The 18,691-nt window shown below is 50.4% G+C and overlaps 1 protein-coding gene across 1 annotated transcript in view; it reads right to left on the reverse strand.

Moving 5' to 3' along the window:
* Ift43 (intraflagellar transport 43) overlaps window positions 1-18,691 on the reverse strand; it is a 79,802-nt gene that overhangs the window by 21,897 nt on the left and 39,214 nt on the right. The window contains exon 4 of the mRNA XM_041658435.1: window positions 181-213. Within this exon, the coding sequence (XP_041514369.1) occupies window positions 181-213 (33 nt within the window). The remainder of the gene's footprint in view (window positions 1-180; window positions 214-18,691) is intronic.

Here is an 18,691-nt window from a genome sequence, read left to right on the forward strand (position 1 = left end):
GTGGGTGCTGCAAGCCCACCCCTGGTGCCCTGCACAAGCCCTGAGCTGCTGAGCCATCTCTCCAGCCCTCCATCTGTTGTTTTCAATGCTGTATTCAACACAGGCTGGAGGGATGATGGCAGCCAAGGCCACAATGCTGGCACAACCCCCTACAGGACACACAAGAACATGGGAACTCACTCTTCCATCTCCTCGGAAAATTTCTTTCCCAATCTGAAAAAAAAAGAGAGAGAGAGAGACAAAGTTTAAGACGACTTGTGAGTTTCACACACTAGAGCATCCCTGGGGAGAGGTTCAGGTAGGGCCAAGTCCGCATCTCTCTGTTTGGCTGGAATCTCTGGCTTGACCCCACTCAGTCCCTCTCCAAACCCTGCCGTCTCAGAAAGATCACTAGAAGTTGAGCTCTGCATTTCTGGAAGTTGTGGGGGTGCCTCCTCTAAGGCTGCCAGCTCCCCTAGGCTGTGTGTGGCGTGTATGTGTGTGTGTTTGGGGGGGGGGTGATGTACACCCCAGGTATAGAGTAGAGGCAGAGATTGGATCAGATGTGTTCCTGGATCACCTTTCTCTCTTTGGAGACAAAATTGGCCTGGAAGTCTCTATGTAGACCAGGCTGGCCTGGAACTCACAGAAGTCCACTTGCCTTGCCTCCCGAATGCTGAGATTAAAGGCGTGCCCCGCCATGCCCCGCCACCATATCTTTTGAACTCACTGATTGGTTAGATGGGCAGGCCAGCAACCTCTGAATCCCTGCCCAATGCCAGGGTGACAGACATCCATGACCATATCATATTTTCTATGTGGATGCCAGAGATCAGAACTCAGGTCCTAATGACGGCACAGCAGGTTACTTTACTACCTGGTCATATTCCCAATCCCCTATAAGGCCTTCTTAAAGCCTTGGCTCAGTACAACTCCAGATTAGATTGGTGAGTTTGAGTGTCAGTAGAGCAAGAAGCTGAAACCGGAAATGGAGGCAGACAAGGCCTCTTTCAACAACTGGATAATGACTCTCTGCCAGTCTGCTTTCTTCAACGACAAAGGCTCTGGCTGTATTTGGTGCTGTTCCTTACCAGCCTAGGAATGTCACAGAAGCAAAGGGGGCATGCTGGCTCTGCTGTTCAGTAAGTAGGCTTCTATCTCATCAGGAGACTGGTACTGGGTAGAATCTGAACCTGCGTGACACCCATGCCTTTACCTAAGGCAGTGACTCTTACATGTCAGTGACATGAGATCTACTGGGAAGCCCGTTAGACATGCAGACTGGCAGACCTGGCATGGAGAGATTTCTGAATTGGCCGATAAGTATATGGGAACCCAGGACTACATACTGTTGTTGACATTTGTGGTTTTATTATTATTGCTTTTATTATGTGGTATTATTCTTAATAAAGAGCTTATACCCTTGGGAACAGAAATGAGGTTTTACACATGCTAGATAAGCACGCTCCTCCTAAACTACACCTTCAGTGTTGGACAATGGATTTTCAACAAAACTCCAAGGAATTCTGACCTAAGAAAGTTCCCACAGATGCTCTGTGACTGGGAACTGCTGACGGCGTTTAAAGCAGGCTTTGGGGTATATGGTGATTCCATTTTTCCATGTCTGAAAATCCCTACAATGAGATTTGCATTTTCTTCTAAATAAATTATGTTCAGCCTGAAATCGAGCATATGAGAAGACAGCCAGGCCATGGTGTCAGCGTCACAACGGCCGGAAGCAGAATGCACGAGATTCTCACCCCTGTCAGTGCAGAGCCAAACACCTCACCAGCAAGAGGCCAACTACCATCCCTGTAAGATGTGAGTAACTCCTCTAGCTACTATCATATATTAATTTTTTTATCAATTAAGAAATTAAAAATAGGCCAGGTGGTGGTGGCACATGCCTTTAATCCCAGCTTTTTAGAGGCAGAGACAGGTGGGTCTCTGTGAGTTCGAGGCCAGCCTGGTCTACAGAGTGAGTTCCAGTACAAGCTTCAAAGCTACAGAGAAACCCTGTCCCCCCCCCCCAAAAAAAAACAACAACAATATCAAAAAAGAAAAGGTCTAAGTTTAAATAAATTACTCTCAACTATATTGTTTCTTTTTAACTTTTTAATATTTATTAGTTTTTTATGTGTTTGTATGGGTGTTTGCCTACATGTGTGTTTATTCAACACGTGCATTCCTGGTATCCACAGAAGCCAGAAAAGGATGCTGGATCCCCTGGAACTGGAGTTATAGACAAACGTGAACTGCCACGTGGGTGCTGGGAACTGGTTCTTCTGGAAGAGCAGCCAGTGCTCTTAATCACGGAGCTACGTCATCTCTCCAGTCCCCTACACTGTCTGGTTATTGTTGTTTTAAACTTAGTTTAATTTCACAAGTCTGAGTGTTGCTGATGAATGAATGGATGTGCACCATGTGTGTGCCTCAAAAGGACATCTGAGCCCTGGGAACTGGAGCTGGACAGCGGTCAGCTGCCGTGTGGTGCTGGGAACTGAACCCAGGTCCCCGGTGAGAGCAGTGAGTGCTCTGAACCATCTCTCCAGCCCCACCCACTCCAGGCACTGGTTCTAAAAGTCAGAAAAACAATGGGTGAGATCAGGAGAGAGAAGGGAAGAGGGAGAGCTACTCCAGGATCTGGATGTCTAACGGCCCCTAAAGGCTCACATGCCTTGGCCTGGTCCCCAGCCTGCAGGGCTATGATGATGCAGATCCTCTGGGAGGTGGGGCCTGGTGGAAGAAGGTGAGGTTCTGGGCCGTGCTCCTGAAGGAGATATCGAGGCCCTGTTTCATTCCTCACTCTTTCTCCTACCACAGTGAACTGCGCCGTTGCAGGTCCACAAGAACAGGGCCCACAGTTATTCACGTAAACCATGTGCCAAGAACATTTTCTTATGTTTAAGCTGATCACCTCAGCTGTTTGGCTCCGGCAATGAAGAGCTGGCTGAACCCACTCTGAGTGCGCTATTGACTCAGTGGGTACAGCTAGGCGGCTGAGCAGCTAGGGCACCAAAGTGAAAGACAGAAAGAGCAGTGGAGGAGAGCGTCCGAGGTCAGCTGCGCACCTCTACGGTGGAGTTCCACGGACTATTCCAAGCCAAAGAACTAGTTAGAGAACACTGCCCGCTGCCAAGGCCACTTTCTGTCGGGGAAGGATGGAAGGCTCTTGTCCTTGCTCCCATGGTTCCCTTAGGCGACAGCTTCTAGCTCTTCTGTAAAGCTGAACGTTGTCAACTCACTGCCCAGAAGACTCAGCCAGCATGTCACCAACAGTAGGAGGATGAGAGCAGGTCATGGGGAAATGGGATCAGAGATAAGGAAGATGAGGCCAGTGTCTTCACTTTGTGCACAGGACAAATATACTCACCCGTGATCGCCCTCAGGAGCTGCAGTACCCTGAGGTTAAGAGTCTCCCCACCAAGTGCTCCTACCAAGATGTATGTTCTACATGCACTACCACACAACCAAGAGAAGCCCAAAGAGCTGGGCGACCTGTGCTAGGCTCTGTATCTTGAATGTCCCCCGAGGGCGCTCATGCTAAAGGCCTGGCTGCCCTTGTGGTGCTATTGTGATTTCTAATGGGCCGTGGCAAAAGCAGGGGGAATTCTGCGGTGAGAAGATGATGGCCGTGATACTCTCTGGGGGAGGCTGATTAATGGCCACTTATCCATTCAGTGTTCAAAAAGTGGCTGAGTTTAAGATCCAACTCAACTGCCCTGGAGCCCACATTCTGCTTTCTCTCCCTCTAGGAGGAGCCAGAGGACATTCTCCACCACCTCTCTTGGAGAAAGGAGACAGATGAGAAGATGTCCTTGGAAGGGGGTGCCCTCAGGTCACTCTGTCCCCTCTCCTCCAGAAGGTAAGTAACAGGCTCTGAATCTCCACTGCCTGAGAAATGAGAGCTTTGAGAGCTACAGCCCCGCCTTTGCTCTGGCTCACACAGGGGGAAAACTGGCCTTCTCTGGGCTTTATCTAGGGTGGCAGTTTTCAACCTGTGGGGGTCGAATGACCCTTTTACAGGGGTTCCCTAAGACCATCTGAAAACACAGATATTTACATTCTGACTCCTGACAGTAGCAAAATTACAGTCATGAGGTGGCAATGAAAATAAATTTTATGTTTGGGGTCCCCACAACATGAGGATCTGTATTAAAGGGTTGCCGCATTGGGAAGGTTGAGGACCACCGATCTAGAGCATAGGTGAATTTGGTTTGGATCACACTGCTGTTTATTCTTTTAACGAATGCTCACCTTTCTGGATTACTGCAATAAAAAGCCTGGTAACAACACAGTCCTTGGGGCAGAAGCCTGACCACCAGCCGCCCTGAGCTCCTTCCTACAAGGCTAAGAGTAGTTCTGAGTCACTGAGTCTATGGTTTTCTTGGAGAAGCCAGAGGATAGACAGTAGGATGTCCTACAGCCATGTGGATATCCATGTGTGAGCCCAAGACAGCCTAGGTGGGAAGTACCTTCTAGACCCGGTGTATGTTTCTCTATAGAGAGATAAATCTGTACTTATGTGTGCCCTGGGGAGCCAATATAAAGTACAGCTCTGCCTCACAGATCTGCCACACCCATCTCATCCCCAAAGGTATCTTAGGTGGCACCACGCCACACACACACACACACACACAATGGTTTTCAGTGCTTTCCAAAGACATCAGTGTCTACATAACAGCAGCTACTGCAGGTGTCTGCAGTAGCCACTGACACTCGGGGACACCAGGCGACATGACCATGGGCCTCGCCCTTGTCACAGAGCTAGCTAGAGATGAGCCTAACACGAGACTTTGCTTCCCTGACTTTCACTCTAGATTGCAGACACATGCCGGCGGCATGACAGCATCTCCAGGGCACCCATGCAGCTGTCTGGATTCCTGAACACACAGTCCTTCCAACTCCCCTACCTGCACAAAGAATGAAAAGCTACAGATAATCCTCCAGACAGGCAGCTATTAACCATAGGCTGCAACAGAATCACACGCAAAACTTTTTCAATGGAGACCTGCTAGCTCCTGACCCAACGCTGGCACCTCCTACCCAAGTATTAATTATAAGAGTCACATCCCTAACTGTGTTCCAGATATGAGGCTGGACGCCATACTTGCTGAGCAGCAAAACAGATACCCGTGCCCCTTCCTCCTTTCTTTTTCAGTTGCCCACCTCCTGTCTTCCACCCCAAGGGAGTGTTGATAGATATGGACTTGAAGAAGAGAGGGCCAGGAGCCCAAACGGCCCATAAGGGAAAGCGTCTTATCCCTGGGACTCACACGAGCCTGTGGTGTTTGTGCAACCCAAGCAGGAGTTCGCCACCACGGCAGGCCGGACAATCCAGGCCCACCAGAGACACCCACTCGCTCAATACGCAAACTGTAAAAAACATGGCGCTTCCTGAGCCAGCACCCTGGAACGCTAATAAAATGCCAGGCTTCTTCTGAGGGGCTCCTCCATCGCTTGCTGCCTACTTTGGCCATTCTTCAGAAGACAGCTTTACCTATGGACCAGAGGAAAGAACCCCTCCCCTCTGACACGGAAGACTTGGTAACGGGGCACGCCAGTGGTGAAGAAGCGTGTCTGGTCAGCCGGCAACCTGAAAGGGAGAAACCCCAGTCATCTCGCAGTGGCCCTTTGTAAGCCACCAGAACAGCTGGCCACGGGCTGCTGCGCTCCAAGTACTGGCTTCTCAGGTGAAGTGTTCAAAGGCTGCTTTGCTGCCTCCACCTTCCTGCACAGCCCAGAGCTTGGCTCGGCACCCGAGCAGTCCCTGCCTGGTTTTCATCCCTGTTTCTCTCAGACATGGTCAGTTTGATGCAGCCACACGTTTCTCTGAAGAGCTGAGAGTTAGCAGTGGCCTGCCAGACACCAGGCACTAACACGGTATAACGTATGAACTGCGATGACATATAGCATACATGATGTACTAGAACAATCCCATCATCACTGCTATTCACGCCACTGCACAGCTGAAGAAGCCGAGGCTCAGGGAGGTAAAGTCGCTTGCTTTCTGCTGTCTACCTAGAGAACAGCAGGCGTGAACACAAGCCAGGATGGCTAACACCAAAGCTTAGCTTTTAATCCCTGCCTCACGGGGACACACATGCAAGCAGCTCTATGTGGCAGATAACCCTTCCATACACTCCACTAGGACCCAACTGATACTTTCTATGGTGCCAATATGCTTCAAACTTATAGGAGGGCGCCAGCTTTGCCAAGTCTCCCAACCCGGTGGTTTAAAGGTGGCCCTGATGCAGACCTCATGGAAACAGTCTCTCACGCCTAATGGAACACCACGGAGGTCTAAATGGAGATAAAGAACCACGGCTCAGAGGACAGACGGGATGCTGTCTTTATGCAGCATGACAATGTTCTGTGGTTAATTAGACACCGTTAACCTAGTTTAGCAGTGGACATAACTGGGATAAATGGGGGGAAGTGTCCTTGAAGCCTCTTCATAGCGATGGCACGCACTAGACCCCAGACCTGCCTCCCTGCTGAGGCAGAACCAGTGCCAAATGGACCCCGGAGTCAGTGGACATTCCCGATGGCCATTGTCTCTGATCTCAGAAGTGCAGTTAAGAGTCTGGGTACACAAGGACAACTGTGACTCCGGTAGCTGAGGATGCTAAAGGCACACGACTCCACTGCAAAAAGAGGAAACTCTGCAGCAGGGCCGTGTTCACAGAAGAGAGTTAGTAGAGAGACATCAGAAAATACACAACAGCCAAAGCTCCTTGCACTTTGCAAACACATACGCCCGTGGAAGGAAGCAATCAAAACAGTTTCCTATGAAGTGTTCTAGACTCGCGGCGAAATGCATGATAGAAACCTCAGAACTGCTGGGCAGTGGTGGCACTCACCTTTATCCCAGCATGCAAGAGGCAGAGACAGGTGGATCTTTGAGTCTGAGGCCCTGGTCTACATAGTGGATTCTAGGCGCTCTAGGCCAGCCAAGGCTCAAAAAAGAAAGAAAGAAAAAAAAAAAACAACAAAGAAACAAAACCAACCTAACAAAAGCTCACCTCCCCATTCACCACCGCCTCTGAAAGCTCGCTGAGGTAAGTTTCACCCAGGCCTGAGTGAGAGATAAAGAACCATTTCTCCCTGATCCCCAAACCAAAGCCTCACTTTATAACACACATGGCCATCAAATGGGACGCCATGGTGGGAACTGAGGGGAAAGCGGGCTTGGCTGCTGTGAACACAGCCACACTGTCCACTCAGGATAGGGTAAAGAACCAAACGCTTAAATCATAGCCGCACTGTCCACTTGGGATGGGGTAATGAACGGAACACTTAGGTCTTTGATCTAATCCATCCCCACACTCCCGAGTTCCTTCTAAAAGTGGAAGTGCCTACTTCCCTCTCCCCTAGTCCCTAGTTCTCGTTATTCCTGTTTAGTGTCCGATAAAGATTAGGGTTATCTTTTCTCACTTCTTTCAAAGATAGTTAAGAACTCGATAACATCCATGTGGTTCTAGGTCACACTGGATCCTATTTAGTTTGTGCAAAAATAGTTTATCATCAAGTGTCATGTTGAGAGATGAAAGCCACATCCCTCTCCTGTCTGTGCACAGATCCTGTCCTAGATGGGCTAGGGAATTAATGGCCATTCCTGGGTGAAGTCTGCCCCCTTCTGGGAAGATTAAGAATAGCATCTTTGGTAGGCTTCTAATAACAGCCTGAAGAAAAAGGTTGGGACACAGTCACAGTTTTAGTACAGGTATCTGCTGCAGAGGAAAGTAGCGGAGAGTTTGGAGTCTGCACCGGCGCCACTTCAAACGCATACTATGTTTTTCAGGAAACCTTTATGGGACTTTAGTTATCTACTAGAACAAGTAGGAGCTGGGACTTGGAGAAGTTCTATTTGGTGTTTTCAAATCTGGTGGGAGAAGAACATTATAGAAATAATATTAAATTCTCCACAAACTCATACTGCAAAGTCTTAGTGACCCAGGTCACTGTCACCTACCCTGAGTCACTGCTAAGTGTGACATGGAGACTACAGGGACCCAAGGACGGCCCCAAAGCTGTGTGCTCGCCTACGCTCCACACTTCACAGGGCAGGGAGGTGGAGAGAAGCAAACGCCAAGGAGGGACTCAGAAGGAAACTAGCCGCCGCAGCCTCCCGGAAGGCCTGCCCGCTGAGCGGAAGCCACAGGACGCTTTCCAGTTGGAAAAGGCAGCCCAGCCGAAGATCAGAGCCATGACAGGGCCACATGAGGCGGACAGGTGGCAGTTGCTGGCAGCCAGGTAGTGGCTAAAAACGAGGAGGGTAACAGAGCTAGAGTCTGCAGGCAGGTTTGCTCAGGAAGGGACTGCTATCCACACCAGCTAGGCTGAGATGGCACAGTGGCCATCTCATTGAGTCCTTGGTTCCCCTTCAAGTCACCAAGACAACAGAGAAGCTGGACTTCTGCAGATAACACGCAGCTGGCCTGGTCCTTTGCTCCTGCAGGAGGAAGAATGAGGAGAAGCAGCAGCTGAATATGGTTTCCCAAATGCTCCCCATGCCGAATGTCATGGCTGGGATTTCTGCTACAGCAGTGGACTCTGTATACCCACTCCACATTTCCTTAAAAAGACTCCGTACTTTCCATCTAATCAATGTATTTGAAAGGAAACTACAACCTCAGTGGAAAGATGGCATCATCAATCAGGGGGACCATATGGTGAAAACAGTTTTAAAGACTATATGTTTTATTTTAGTGTAGATAGACACAGCAGTTTGTCAAAAGTCTGAGCTTCCCACGTATTCTTTGCTGGGAATAGGCATCAGCAGGGCTGGAGGAGTGTCAGGGAAAAATCCTGGGGGCATGGTGAGATTCGTTCTTTGGACGGTCAAAGACAAAAGCTAATGGAAAAGATGAACCACTAGGTTGGAGTCCAGTCTTGGTGAAACGCAGCTGTGTGGACCATGAAAGGGGCAGGATGTGGCAACACACACAAGCAGAAATCGGGGCCCCCCGAGTCAGAGGCCAATTTCTCAGTGTTTCCAGAAAGCTTGATTTCAATTCTCTTTTGTTTGGTTTTTGTTTTTGTTTTGTTCTGTTCTGAGATGAATCTCCCCATATAGCTCCAGCTGGCCTTGAACTTGGATTCCTCCTGACTTCATCTCCCAAGTGCTGAAACTGAGGTCTGCCCCACCAGGAAGGCCTGTAAAGATTTCCTTCTGGCACAAACCTGTTGGGTTTTCCTACTCCCTTTACATCCCATCCTCACAGAAGCCTATAGAGACTCTGACCTGATGCGCACAGGGAGGGTCTTAAGACCCCAACAACCCCCTGGTGGCTGCCACATTTGAGGCGAGAGGGACTAGAAGGGCTGTGTGTGGTGCTTCTTGGAGATCTCGGAGCATCCCAAGCAAGATACATCAAGGGAAAACATGAGCCAAGGACACTTCAAAACATGGCTTCTTACCTAACAGCCACCAGGAAACCAGGAAATCCTGGACGCAGGCTGGTGAGAGGACCCCAGAGTAAGACAAGCCCACCCTGCCAAGCTGTCTTCTGTGTGCATGTGCCCAAACTGCTGCAGGCATAATAAAACTGCTCTTGTTTATTCCTAACAGGGGACCGGGAAGCAAAAGGAGGGGGTAGGTGTGATGCTCACAGACGGATTTTACTTCTGAGAGCACGAACCCATCAAAGGGAGAACAAGGGGACCATTTCTGTCAGGAGAATTTCACCCAATGGCAGCGTCCCTCATCACTCCCTCCTGGCTCCCACCTGCTCAGACTGCAAGGCAGCCAGTTTCCCTTTAGCTCAGCCTGGCTGGCTCAGGGGACACAACTTTTTCCTTGAAAGTTTTTTTTTTTTTTTTGCTGTTGTTGTTCATAAGATTGCTTCATATGATCAACATCTCATTTCTGTGAGGGTCCCAGAGGACGGCAGTAAAGACGATTTTATTCCAAGCACCTAGCTCTTTCTTGCACAAACAGTACAGTGAGCGGCCTTTTCATGAACTCGAGATGAATGTGAGCGGTTCTCAAGGTTTGAGCATGGGCACGGCTGTAGAATTCGAGGCACATTCCATTATACTAATTAGCTGCATGACCTTGGGCAGTAGGGCAAGGTGAACGCAAGGGCCTTTCTAACTGTAAGCTCCTGTAATTCCAAGCCACTTAACCTCCCCAGGCCTCATGTTCCCCAGCTCGGAACGGAGGAAGGCGGGTTCCACCAGTGCTCGGGGCTCTCCCGAGTTAGAGAAGGGTGGCAGCCCTGTTTCTCCTGATCCACATCCGATCCTGGATCTGTTTGCTGGGAAACACCTCTGTTCTGACAGTTCCCCTGCAGCCCTGTCTCCACAACTGGCTTACCTCTGCCTGAGAATTTCAACCAAGAAAACGCAATATGCTTGTCTGGAAACACAAATCAACACAGTGGGCAGGAAGTGGGATGAAGGGGAGACAGTTTCAGTGGGGCGGGGGTGGAGACGGGGAGGGTAGGAAGAAAACCATCTGTCCTCTTCCAGGCATTTTTTAGGGACAACACCATCACCTGCATGTAGAAGTCTGGCTTTCTCTTGATGAGTTTCCTAACCCAGCCACTTGCTCTCTTCCCACCGAATGCTTCCCTTCCTGCCAGGTGGCTGGCTGGAAGAAGGGTATTTGCACAGATTTGCTGAACCCTCTAATCCTCGGAACCCAGGCAGCTCCAACCTGGGTGCAGTCTCGGGCCGTGGGCCTTGATTTAGACAGATCGCTAGAGACCAGAGATTCTGAGTGTGGGCAAGTCAGAGGGTTTGAATGTGAGTCTCCAAAACTCATGCTGCAGCTTAACCCCTGGTGCAACAACTTAACCCCTGACGCAGCTTTCAGGGGTGCTCATAACATTGGAGCAGAGGGATAAGCACATCAGGAGAAGGCTGGAGGGATCTCACTAGGTCCCTCTGCCCCTTCTGTTCGAGGACAAAGACTTGGGGTGCAAACTTGGAGGCAGACAGCACCTCTCAGCAGAATCTACTGGTGCCTCTTACTCTCTGGGTCCAGTACACGGGAGAAACATTCCTATTACCTAGTTTACTGCATCTTGTTATAGGAGCTGAAATAGACTAAGACAGAGGCTCAAATCAGTTTCGCCATTCCCTAGCTGTGTGCTGTTGGGGGAGCTTCTTAAACAGTGAAAATACCACCTTCTACTCCACAGGACTGGTTCAGGAATCAAGGACCATAATTCAGGCAGCGTACTGGGCGTAGTACACTCACTCATCACCTAATGAGGAGGATATGTGCTGAGCAATGCACCATCAGACAACATCATCGTTGTGTGAGCATCACTGTGTGCATTTAAAATAAGCTGGCTATGATGCCACTAGACAACATCATCTTGGGGACCCACTGAGGTACCTGAGATCTGCTGTTGGCTAATGTATCTTATGCAGGGCATGACTATACTCGGCGCACATGAAGTGCGCAGTGGATAGAAGCAGTCATAGCCACGGCAGTTATCATCACAGGAGACAGTAATGTGACGGGATGCTTGTTCTTGCAGGGATGCTCTTTCTCCGTGATACCAAACCAAACCTGAGCCTGCAGATTGCTAGCTAGTTGTGTCTACCTCAGTTGCTCCAAACCTTTTGTCTCTAGGGGTCCGACATTCCCCCACTCCTGCTGCCCCTCCCTGAATTTGCCTGGGCACTCAGCTGGGCATCCAGCAGCCTGCCCTTGCTGCCTACAGACTCATGACTCTGTGGGCATTCCACCCAGCTTGCTGGCCTCACTCAGCTGCCCATTGCCTTTTAAACAGAATGAACTTGACCGCCCCACCCCAGGTTTTATAATGTGTACCCTGCTCACTTTCCTACTTCCTTGCCTTATGTTCTCTGACTCTTGGTCCCTTCCCCTCATTTCACCCTCTACAGTTTATTTCTATGTAAAAAGCAACTTTTCCTGGCTTTTACATTTTAAATCCTTTCTTATGGATTCTCCACTTCTTCCAGCTTTTAGAATTAGGTGAAATTGTTTCTGAGCTATGTAGTACACACCTCCATCACACGACACATTTAAAAAATATAGTCTTTCCATGTAATCCAGATTAGTTTAGTACTCACTACATAGTCCAAGGTAGCCTCAAACACAATTCTCCTGTCTTGGCCTCCTCGGTGCTGTGATTACAAGAGCCACCACATCCAGCTTCACTGTCCTTACAATGTGAGCGGCTAGGCTCTTCTGGAGCAGCTTGCTAGTTTGAGAACAGAGACAACAGCCTAGTCCTCACCTCAAAGCTATCCTCCCTTCCTCTTGACTCCAATTCCAGTTCTGTCTGGGTAACAAAGAGCCTGCCTGAGTTTCCGCTCTGCAGCCTCTCACTCTGTGGGAAAGGGGTTACCTATTTTTGAGGGACAGGAACCATGAAGCAGATCTGAGGGAATTCTTCCTCACACGGCATCGCCAGCAGATCTGAGGGAACCCCTCCTCACATCATCTCCTGCAGATCTGAGGGAACCCCTCCTCACACAGCATCTCCTGCAGATCTGAGGGAACCTCTCCTCACGTCATCTCCTGCAGATCTGAGGGAACCCCTCCTCACATCATCTCCTGCAGATCTGAGGGAACCCCTCCTCACACAGCATCTCCTGCAGATCTGAGGGAACCCCTCCTCACACAGCATCTCCTGCAGATCTGAGGGAACCTCTCCTCACGTCATCTCCTGCAGATCTGAGGGAACCCCTCCTCACACATCATCTCCTGCAGATCTGAGGGAACCCCTCCTCCCACGTCATCTCCTACAGATCTGAGGAAACCCCCTCTACACATGTCTTCTCCAGGAAACAGAATCCTGCTGGGAAGTTCTTCACCTTCCTGCCATTCCTGCTGTTCCTGTCTGAGGAGGACAGGTGAGATTGGAGACATCTGTGACTCAATGCTGGGGTCTGCATATGACGTAACTACACATTACAGGCAGTGGGGCAGAGAGCTGGATGGGCTCTGTTCATGCCAGCGCCACGGGGCTGTAGGCCCTGGTCCTCTTATTTTGAGATAAGCACTTTTCTGTGTCTGCCCTGAGGATGGGGTTTTACTGCTTGGAGTGAAAACAACCCCACTGCACAGGTTGTTCTGCGGCAGATGTGACTCATGTGCAGCTGGCGGAGAAACTAGGCCTGTGCAGCCATGCAGCTGGCGGGGAAACTAGCCCTGTGCAGCCATGCAGCTGGCGGAGAAACTAGCCCTGCGCAGCCATGCACCTGGCGGAGAAACTAGGCCTGTGCAGCCATGCAGCTGGCGGGGAAACTAGCCCTGCGCAGCCATGCACCTGGCGGAGAAACTAGGCCTGTGCAGCCATGCAGCTGGCGGGGAAACTAGGCCCTGCGCAGCCGTGCAGCTGGCGGGGAAACTAGGCCCTGCGCAGCCGTGCACCTGGCGGGGAAACTAGGCCCTGCGCAGCCATGCAGCTGGCGGGGAAACTAGGCCTGTGCAGCCATGCAGCTGGCGGGGAAACTAGGCCCTGCGCAGCCATGCACCTGTCGGGGAAACTAGGCCTGTGCAGCCATGCAGCTGGCGGGGAAACTAGGCCCTGCGCAGCCGTGCAGCTGGCGGGGAAACTAGGCCTGTGCAGCCGTGCAGCTGGCGGGGAAACTAGGCCCTGCGCAGCCATGCACCTGGCGGGGAAACTAGGCCTGTGCAGCCATGCAGCTGGCGGGGAAACTAGGCCTGTGCAGCCATGCAGCTGGCGGGGAAACTAGGCCCTGCGCAGCCGTGCAGCTGGCGGGGAAACTAGGCCTGTGCAGCCATGCAGCTGGCGGGGAAACTAGGCCCTGCGCAGCCGTGCAGCTGGCGGGGAAACTAGGCCCTGCGCAGCCATGCACCTGGCGGGGAAACTAGGCCTGTGCAGCCATGCAGCTGGCGGGGAAACTAGGCCCTGCGCAGCCGTGCAGCTGGCGGGGAAACTAGGCCCTGCGCAGCCATGCAGCTGGCGGGGAAACTAGGCCTGTGCAGCCATGCAGCTGGCGGGGAAACTAGGCCTGCGCAGCCGTGATCACTTAATCCTGGAAGAGTATCTCTAAGGAGAAACTCATGACTAGGAATGGATATGAGGCAACTGAAAGTCTCAAGACACAAATGAGAGACACTGTCACAGTTGCTAGAGAAAGTCTCAAACTCAGGAAAAACAGATGACCAGATTCAATCTATGACTCTGCTCTCACCTAAAGAGAAGACACCTGCCATGAGAAGGGTGGGGCCAGCTTTTCAGAGCACAAAATATGGGCCACCATGAGAAATGCATACATCGGCTTTCCTGCCACACAGCTCCTGGGAGACATTTTTTTTTTTGCATATTAATGGATGACTGAAGATTAAGACCCGAGGAAGGGGGACTGGTGGCTGAAGGAGCTGGAACTTTTGATGCCGGTCTCCAAACTTCCCTATGCCTGACTTCAGACTCTGAGAGGGGAGAGAAGCTAGAGGCTGAATTCATCATCAATGGCCAGTGATTTGATTAGCCATGCCTACGGAATAAAACATCCATAAACACCCAGCGGAAGCAGGTCCTGAGAGCGCCAGGTTGGTAAATAGGAACGTGTCCAGGTGAAGGGCAGGTAGCACACCCCGACTTCACCAAGACGGAAGTCCTGCCTTTCCTCTCTCTATCCCTTCAGTTAGCTGCTCCCTTGAATCCTTTCAAATGTGCTGTGTGGGCCAGTAAGACAGCTCCGTGGGGAAAGACACCCCCACCAGGTCTGGAAATTGGAGTTCTCCCCACGGGATGCAAATGACGGAAGGAGAGAGCTAAGTCTTGCAAGTTAATCTTTAACCTCTACAGCTATAGCACATGCACACGTGCGCTTGCGCACACACACATACAATAAATAAGTAAAAGGTGATAAAAATTTTTTTGAGAGAGGGTTTCACTATGTAGCTTTAGCTAGTCTGGAATTCATTGCGTAGAACAGGGCTCAAACTTCCAGAGATCCACCTGTCTCTGCCTCCTGAGTGAGTGCTGGGATTGAAGGCACATGCCACCACACCTGGCATATATATATATATTTTTTTAAAAAAGATATGCTTTACAATAAATTGGCAATAGCAAGTGAAGTGTTTGGCTGAGTTCTGTGAGTACTCTGACATAATATTTGTACCCTGAGAGGAGGTAGTGGAAACCCAAGATTTATAGCTGCTTGGTCAAGAGGGAACCCGAGGCCTGCAGAGCAACCAGAGGCCTGCGTTTGGCATGGCCTGGTTGGGGTGGAAGAGTCCTGTGGGGCTGAGCCCTTATCTTGCAGGATCTGCTAATAACTCCAAGTATATAGTGTCAGAACTGAACTAAACTGCAGAACACTAGAGAATTGCATGGTGTATTAAGAACCCCCATATACAGCATGCACACACACACACACATAGGCATGCACAGACAAAGGCTGGCATTGTTCATCTTCCTCAATTGTTTCTCTGTCTCTCACTGAACCTGGAGTTCACCAATTAGGCCATACTGACTGGCCAGCAAGCCCCTGGGAAGGTCCAGTTTCCACCTCCTCAGCACTGGAATTACAGGCATGTGCCATGATATTCTGCTTTTTCCATGGGTGTTGGAAATCCAAACTTAAGCGCTGTCTCTCTGGCTCCGTGACCAACCTCCTCAGGGAACATTGGGCCAACAAATGCAAATGATGTGACCAAGATCACATGCCGAGGACAGGAAGAGGGGACGAGCACACATGGATGCCTGGCTCCCGGTACAGACACAGGAAAAGGCGACACTAGCAAAGGAGGATGCTCATTCAGCACGCTCAGGAGGCAGATGCCTGGCCATGTTAGTACACATTCACAGCACCTTACTCTAAATAATTACCATGCCCCAGGCTGACCATGGGAGTCACAGCCTCCAGAAGCAGGGACGGGACTGCTAGGCCCCAGGGTCTAGCTGCCTAGCTCCCACACTGTCTGCCTGGGAACAGATCCAGCTCTTGGAGGGCACTGTGGGGCTGGAAGGGACAGTCGCTTCCAGTGCCTAATTGAACTTAATGACTGGCCTAATTAAGCTTGCTAATGGCAGGTCTAGTAGGGCCTTGGCTCATGCCTCGCTGCAATTGCATCCGCCCCCCTCACCTTCCTCCACAGGGCCAGGAGCTGGCCGAGGCACAGTTCTTAAGACGACAGGCCCATGGTGGCCGGAGGGCTCTGGCCACGCCTGCTGGCCTTGCTGTTCCAATCGTGCGCACGGAGGACCCATATCAACAGAGTCCTGGGGTACCTGCTGAGCCCTACCACAGGCAAAGACACTACACCAGGTGCCAAGGGGCCAAAACTAGATGGGGAAGCCCGGATATTATGAGTGTGACTTTTAAAATCAGCCTTGCGTGGGCCCAAGCTCTGGCTGGCTGCTGAACACTGTGTGGCTCCAAGCACGCTATTTAACCTTTCTGGTACTGACTTCCTCACCTGCCAGCAAAGCTAACGACAGAAGCACCTCACGGGACTGTTCTGAGGACATAGGATGACGGTGGGTCCAGCACAGGGCCCACGCAAACGTCACCAAAGATGAATGTACATGCCTGTGCCGCTGGTCCACATGTGTGTTCTCATTCCATACAAGAGAGGGCAAGACATGGAGGATATTTCCCCAGAAGGGAGTCTATGGAAAGGAAGCTGCATGTTTCCTATTGAATGGAGCTAGTCTTTAAAAACAGTTAACAGTGATAATAATATAATACAATCTTCACCATCATTATCAGAGCATTGATAACGGGAAAAAAGAAAGAAAAGAAACATCCAAAGTCTCCACCAACAGGGGAACCCAGTCAACGGAATTAATACAGGACAGTTAAGAAAACAAAACAAAGTAAGGATGGTGGTGCGGCTCAGTTGGTGGAATGCTTGCCTAGCATGCATGAAGCTGGGTTTCTTCACCAGTACCACGTAAACCGGGCATGGTGGCACATTCTGATTTCTCAGAATTTATTCAAGAGGGGGGGAGTGACAGATGGATTGGAAGTTCCAGGTCCTCCTCTCTGTGGGGAATGCAAAGCCAAACAAACAAACAAACAAACAAACACAAAAAGGAGGTAAAGCTAGAGGCCCTAAATGCAAACACACACACACACACACACACACACACACACACACACACACACACCTTCAAGATGCAATTATCATTAAGAGAAATACAACAGAGGCTGGAGAGGTGGCTCAGAGGTTAAGAGCATTGGCTGCTCTCCTAGGGATCCAGAGTTCAATTCCCAGCAACCACATGGTAGCTCACAACTGTAATGGGATCTGGTGACCTCTTCTGGCCTGTAGGCATATATGCAGGCAGAACACTGTATACATAATAAATAAATAAACCTTTAAAAAGAGACAGAAATATAATAAAAAGGCAATGTGCAGAATATAGTATGCTTAAAATATTTCTATGTGGTGTGTGTGTGTGTGTATGTATCTATGCAAGCAAGTATACACACATTTTGTAAGACAGTCCCCAATTTCTCACTACCTGTGTTAAAATGCCAAGAATGCCCCAAGCTTACAGAAGCACACAGTTTAATACAGCTCACTGTAGAAACCCAGACACTCCCATTGCAGCCTGGTAGCCAACTCCCTCCCAGCTGGTGCCCAGCATCTCCAGAGAGCACTACATTCTGTCATAGCCTGGAAGAAGATCCAAACCCAAGAATCAAAGTGAAGTTCCACCTCACACATACTGCTTCAGACCACCGGAAAATCATAAGTCACCTGCCAAACTGCCACAAGTCAGCTCACCTCCTGAAGTATGTGGGGACAGCGGTCCAGGGAAGTCACGGCTGAAGAGATAGTCAAGACTGGGGGAGAGGACAACTGTGGGTAAGTTTAGTTTGTTTCTGTCTGGTTTGCATTTGAACACTAGGGAAGAAACTTTATTTTAAAACACGGAGCTTGAAGCTAATGTCAGGGAGTTCTCCAGCAGTGGAGGGACTCACATGGACCCCAAACAGCCCTCCAGCAACAGCAGAACTGGACAGATCAAAAGATACAGGTTTGAACTTCCTAAGAGACATGACCTCTGCACTATGGACAATCCAGGGAAACAAGGAGTGTTCCACAGGAGACTCGGCATTTTGCCTATGGTTATTCAAGGGCTATTACCAAGGGCTGCTCATTCCGCTCCTGATCCATGGAGATGCGCCTCCAGCCCTACAGTCCCAGACCAGCTCCAAGAAATGGCCTGCCGCGGTGACTAGAGAGCTTCATGTCTGCAACGCTACACACTGCAAAGGGCTGCAGGCCAGTCTTCAAAAGCACGTAAAAATTCATTCTAGATGTGCAGTTGGTCCTTCATTACAAAGAAGCCAAGACTAACCTGGCTGAGAGAAGCTTACGGTGTGTGTGTGGGGGGGGGGGGGCTGGTAGCAGGCTGGGAAGGTGAGGGCAGTCACCTATCCCTGGGCCCACCAGGGTCCACCAGGCTAGGACAGCTACTGGGACACAGACCCGTGGACTGAGGGCACATGGGCAGGCCACATATTCAGCCCAGGCAGTCACTCTTCCTGACACTGGGGCATCAGGTCTGTCCCTCTGCTCCGGCACACCACTCAGCTCTGCAGAGCTAATGGATGCTGGGCCAGGAAGCACTGGGCAGCAGTGCCGTCACTGCATACCCAGGCATTGATTGCATCAGCGAACTGGCTTTGTGACCCTAGGCAGGGCCCCAGTTTGCACCCGACTCTACACCCAACACCCCTGTATCTGCTCCAAGTAGAGGCCTATGACCCCCCCAGATCACAAGAAAGATTGATG

The sequence above is a fragment of the Microtus oregoni genome, unplaced genomic scaffold (assembly GCF_018167655.1).
Source record: "Microtus oregoni isolate MIOR12 unplaced genomic scaffold, Mior012 000009F_ref0000495, whole genome shotgun sequence".
Lineage (NCBI taxonomy): Eukaryota > Metazoa > Chordata > Mammalia > Rodentia > Cricetidae > Microtus > Microtus oregoni.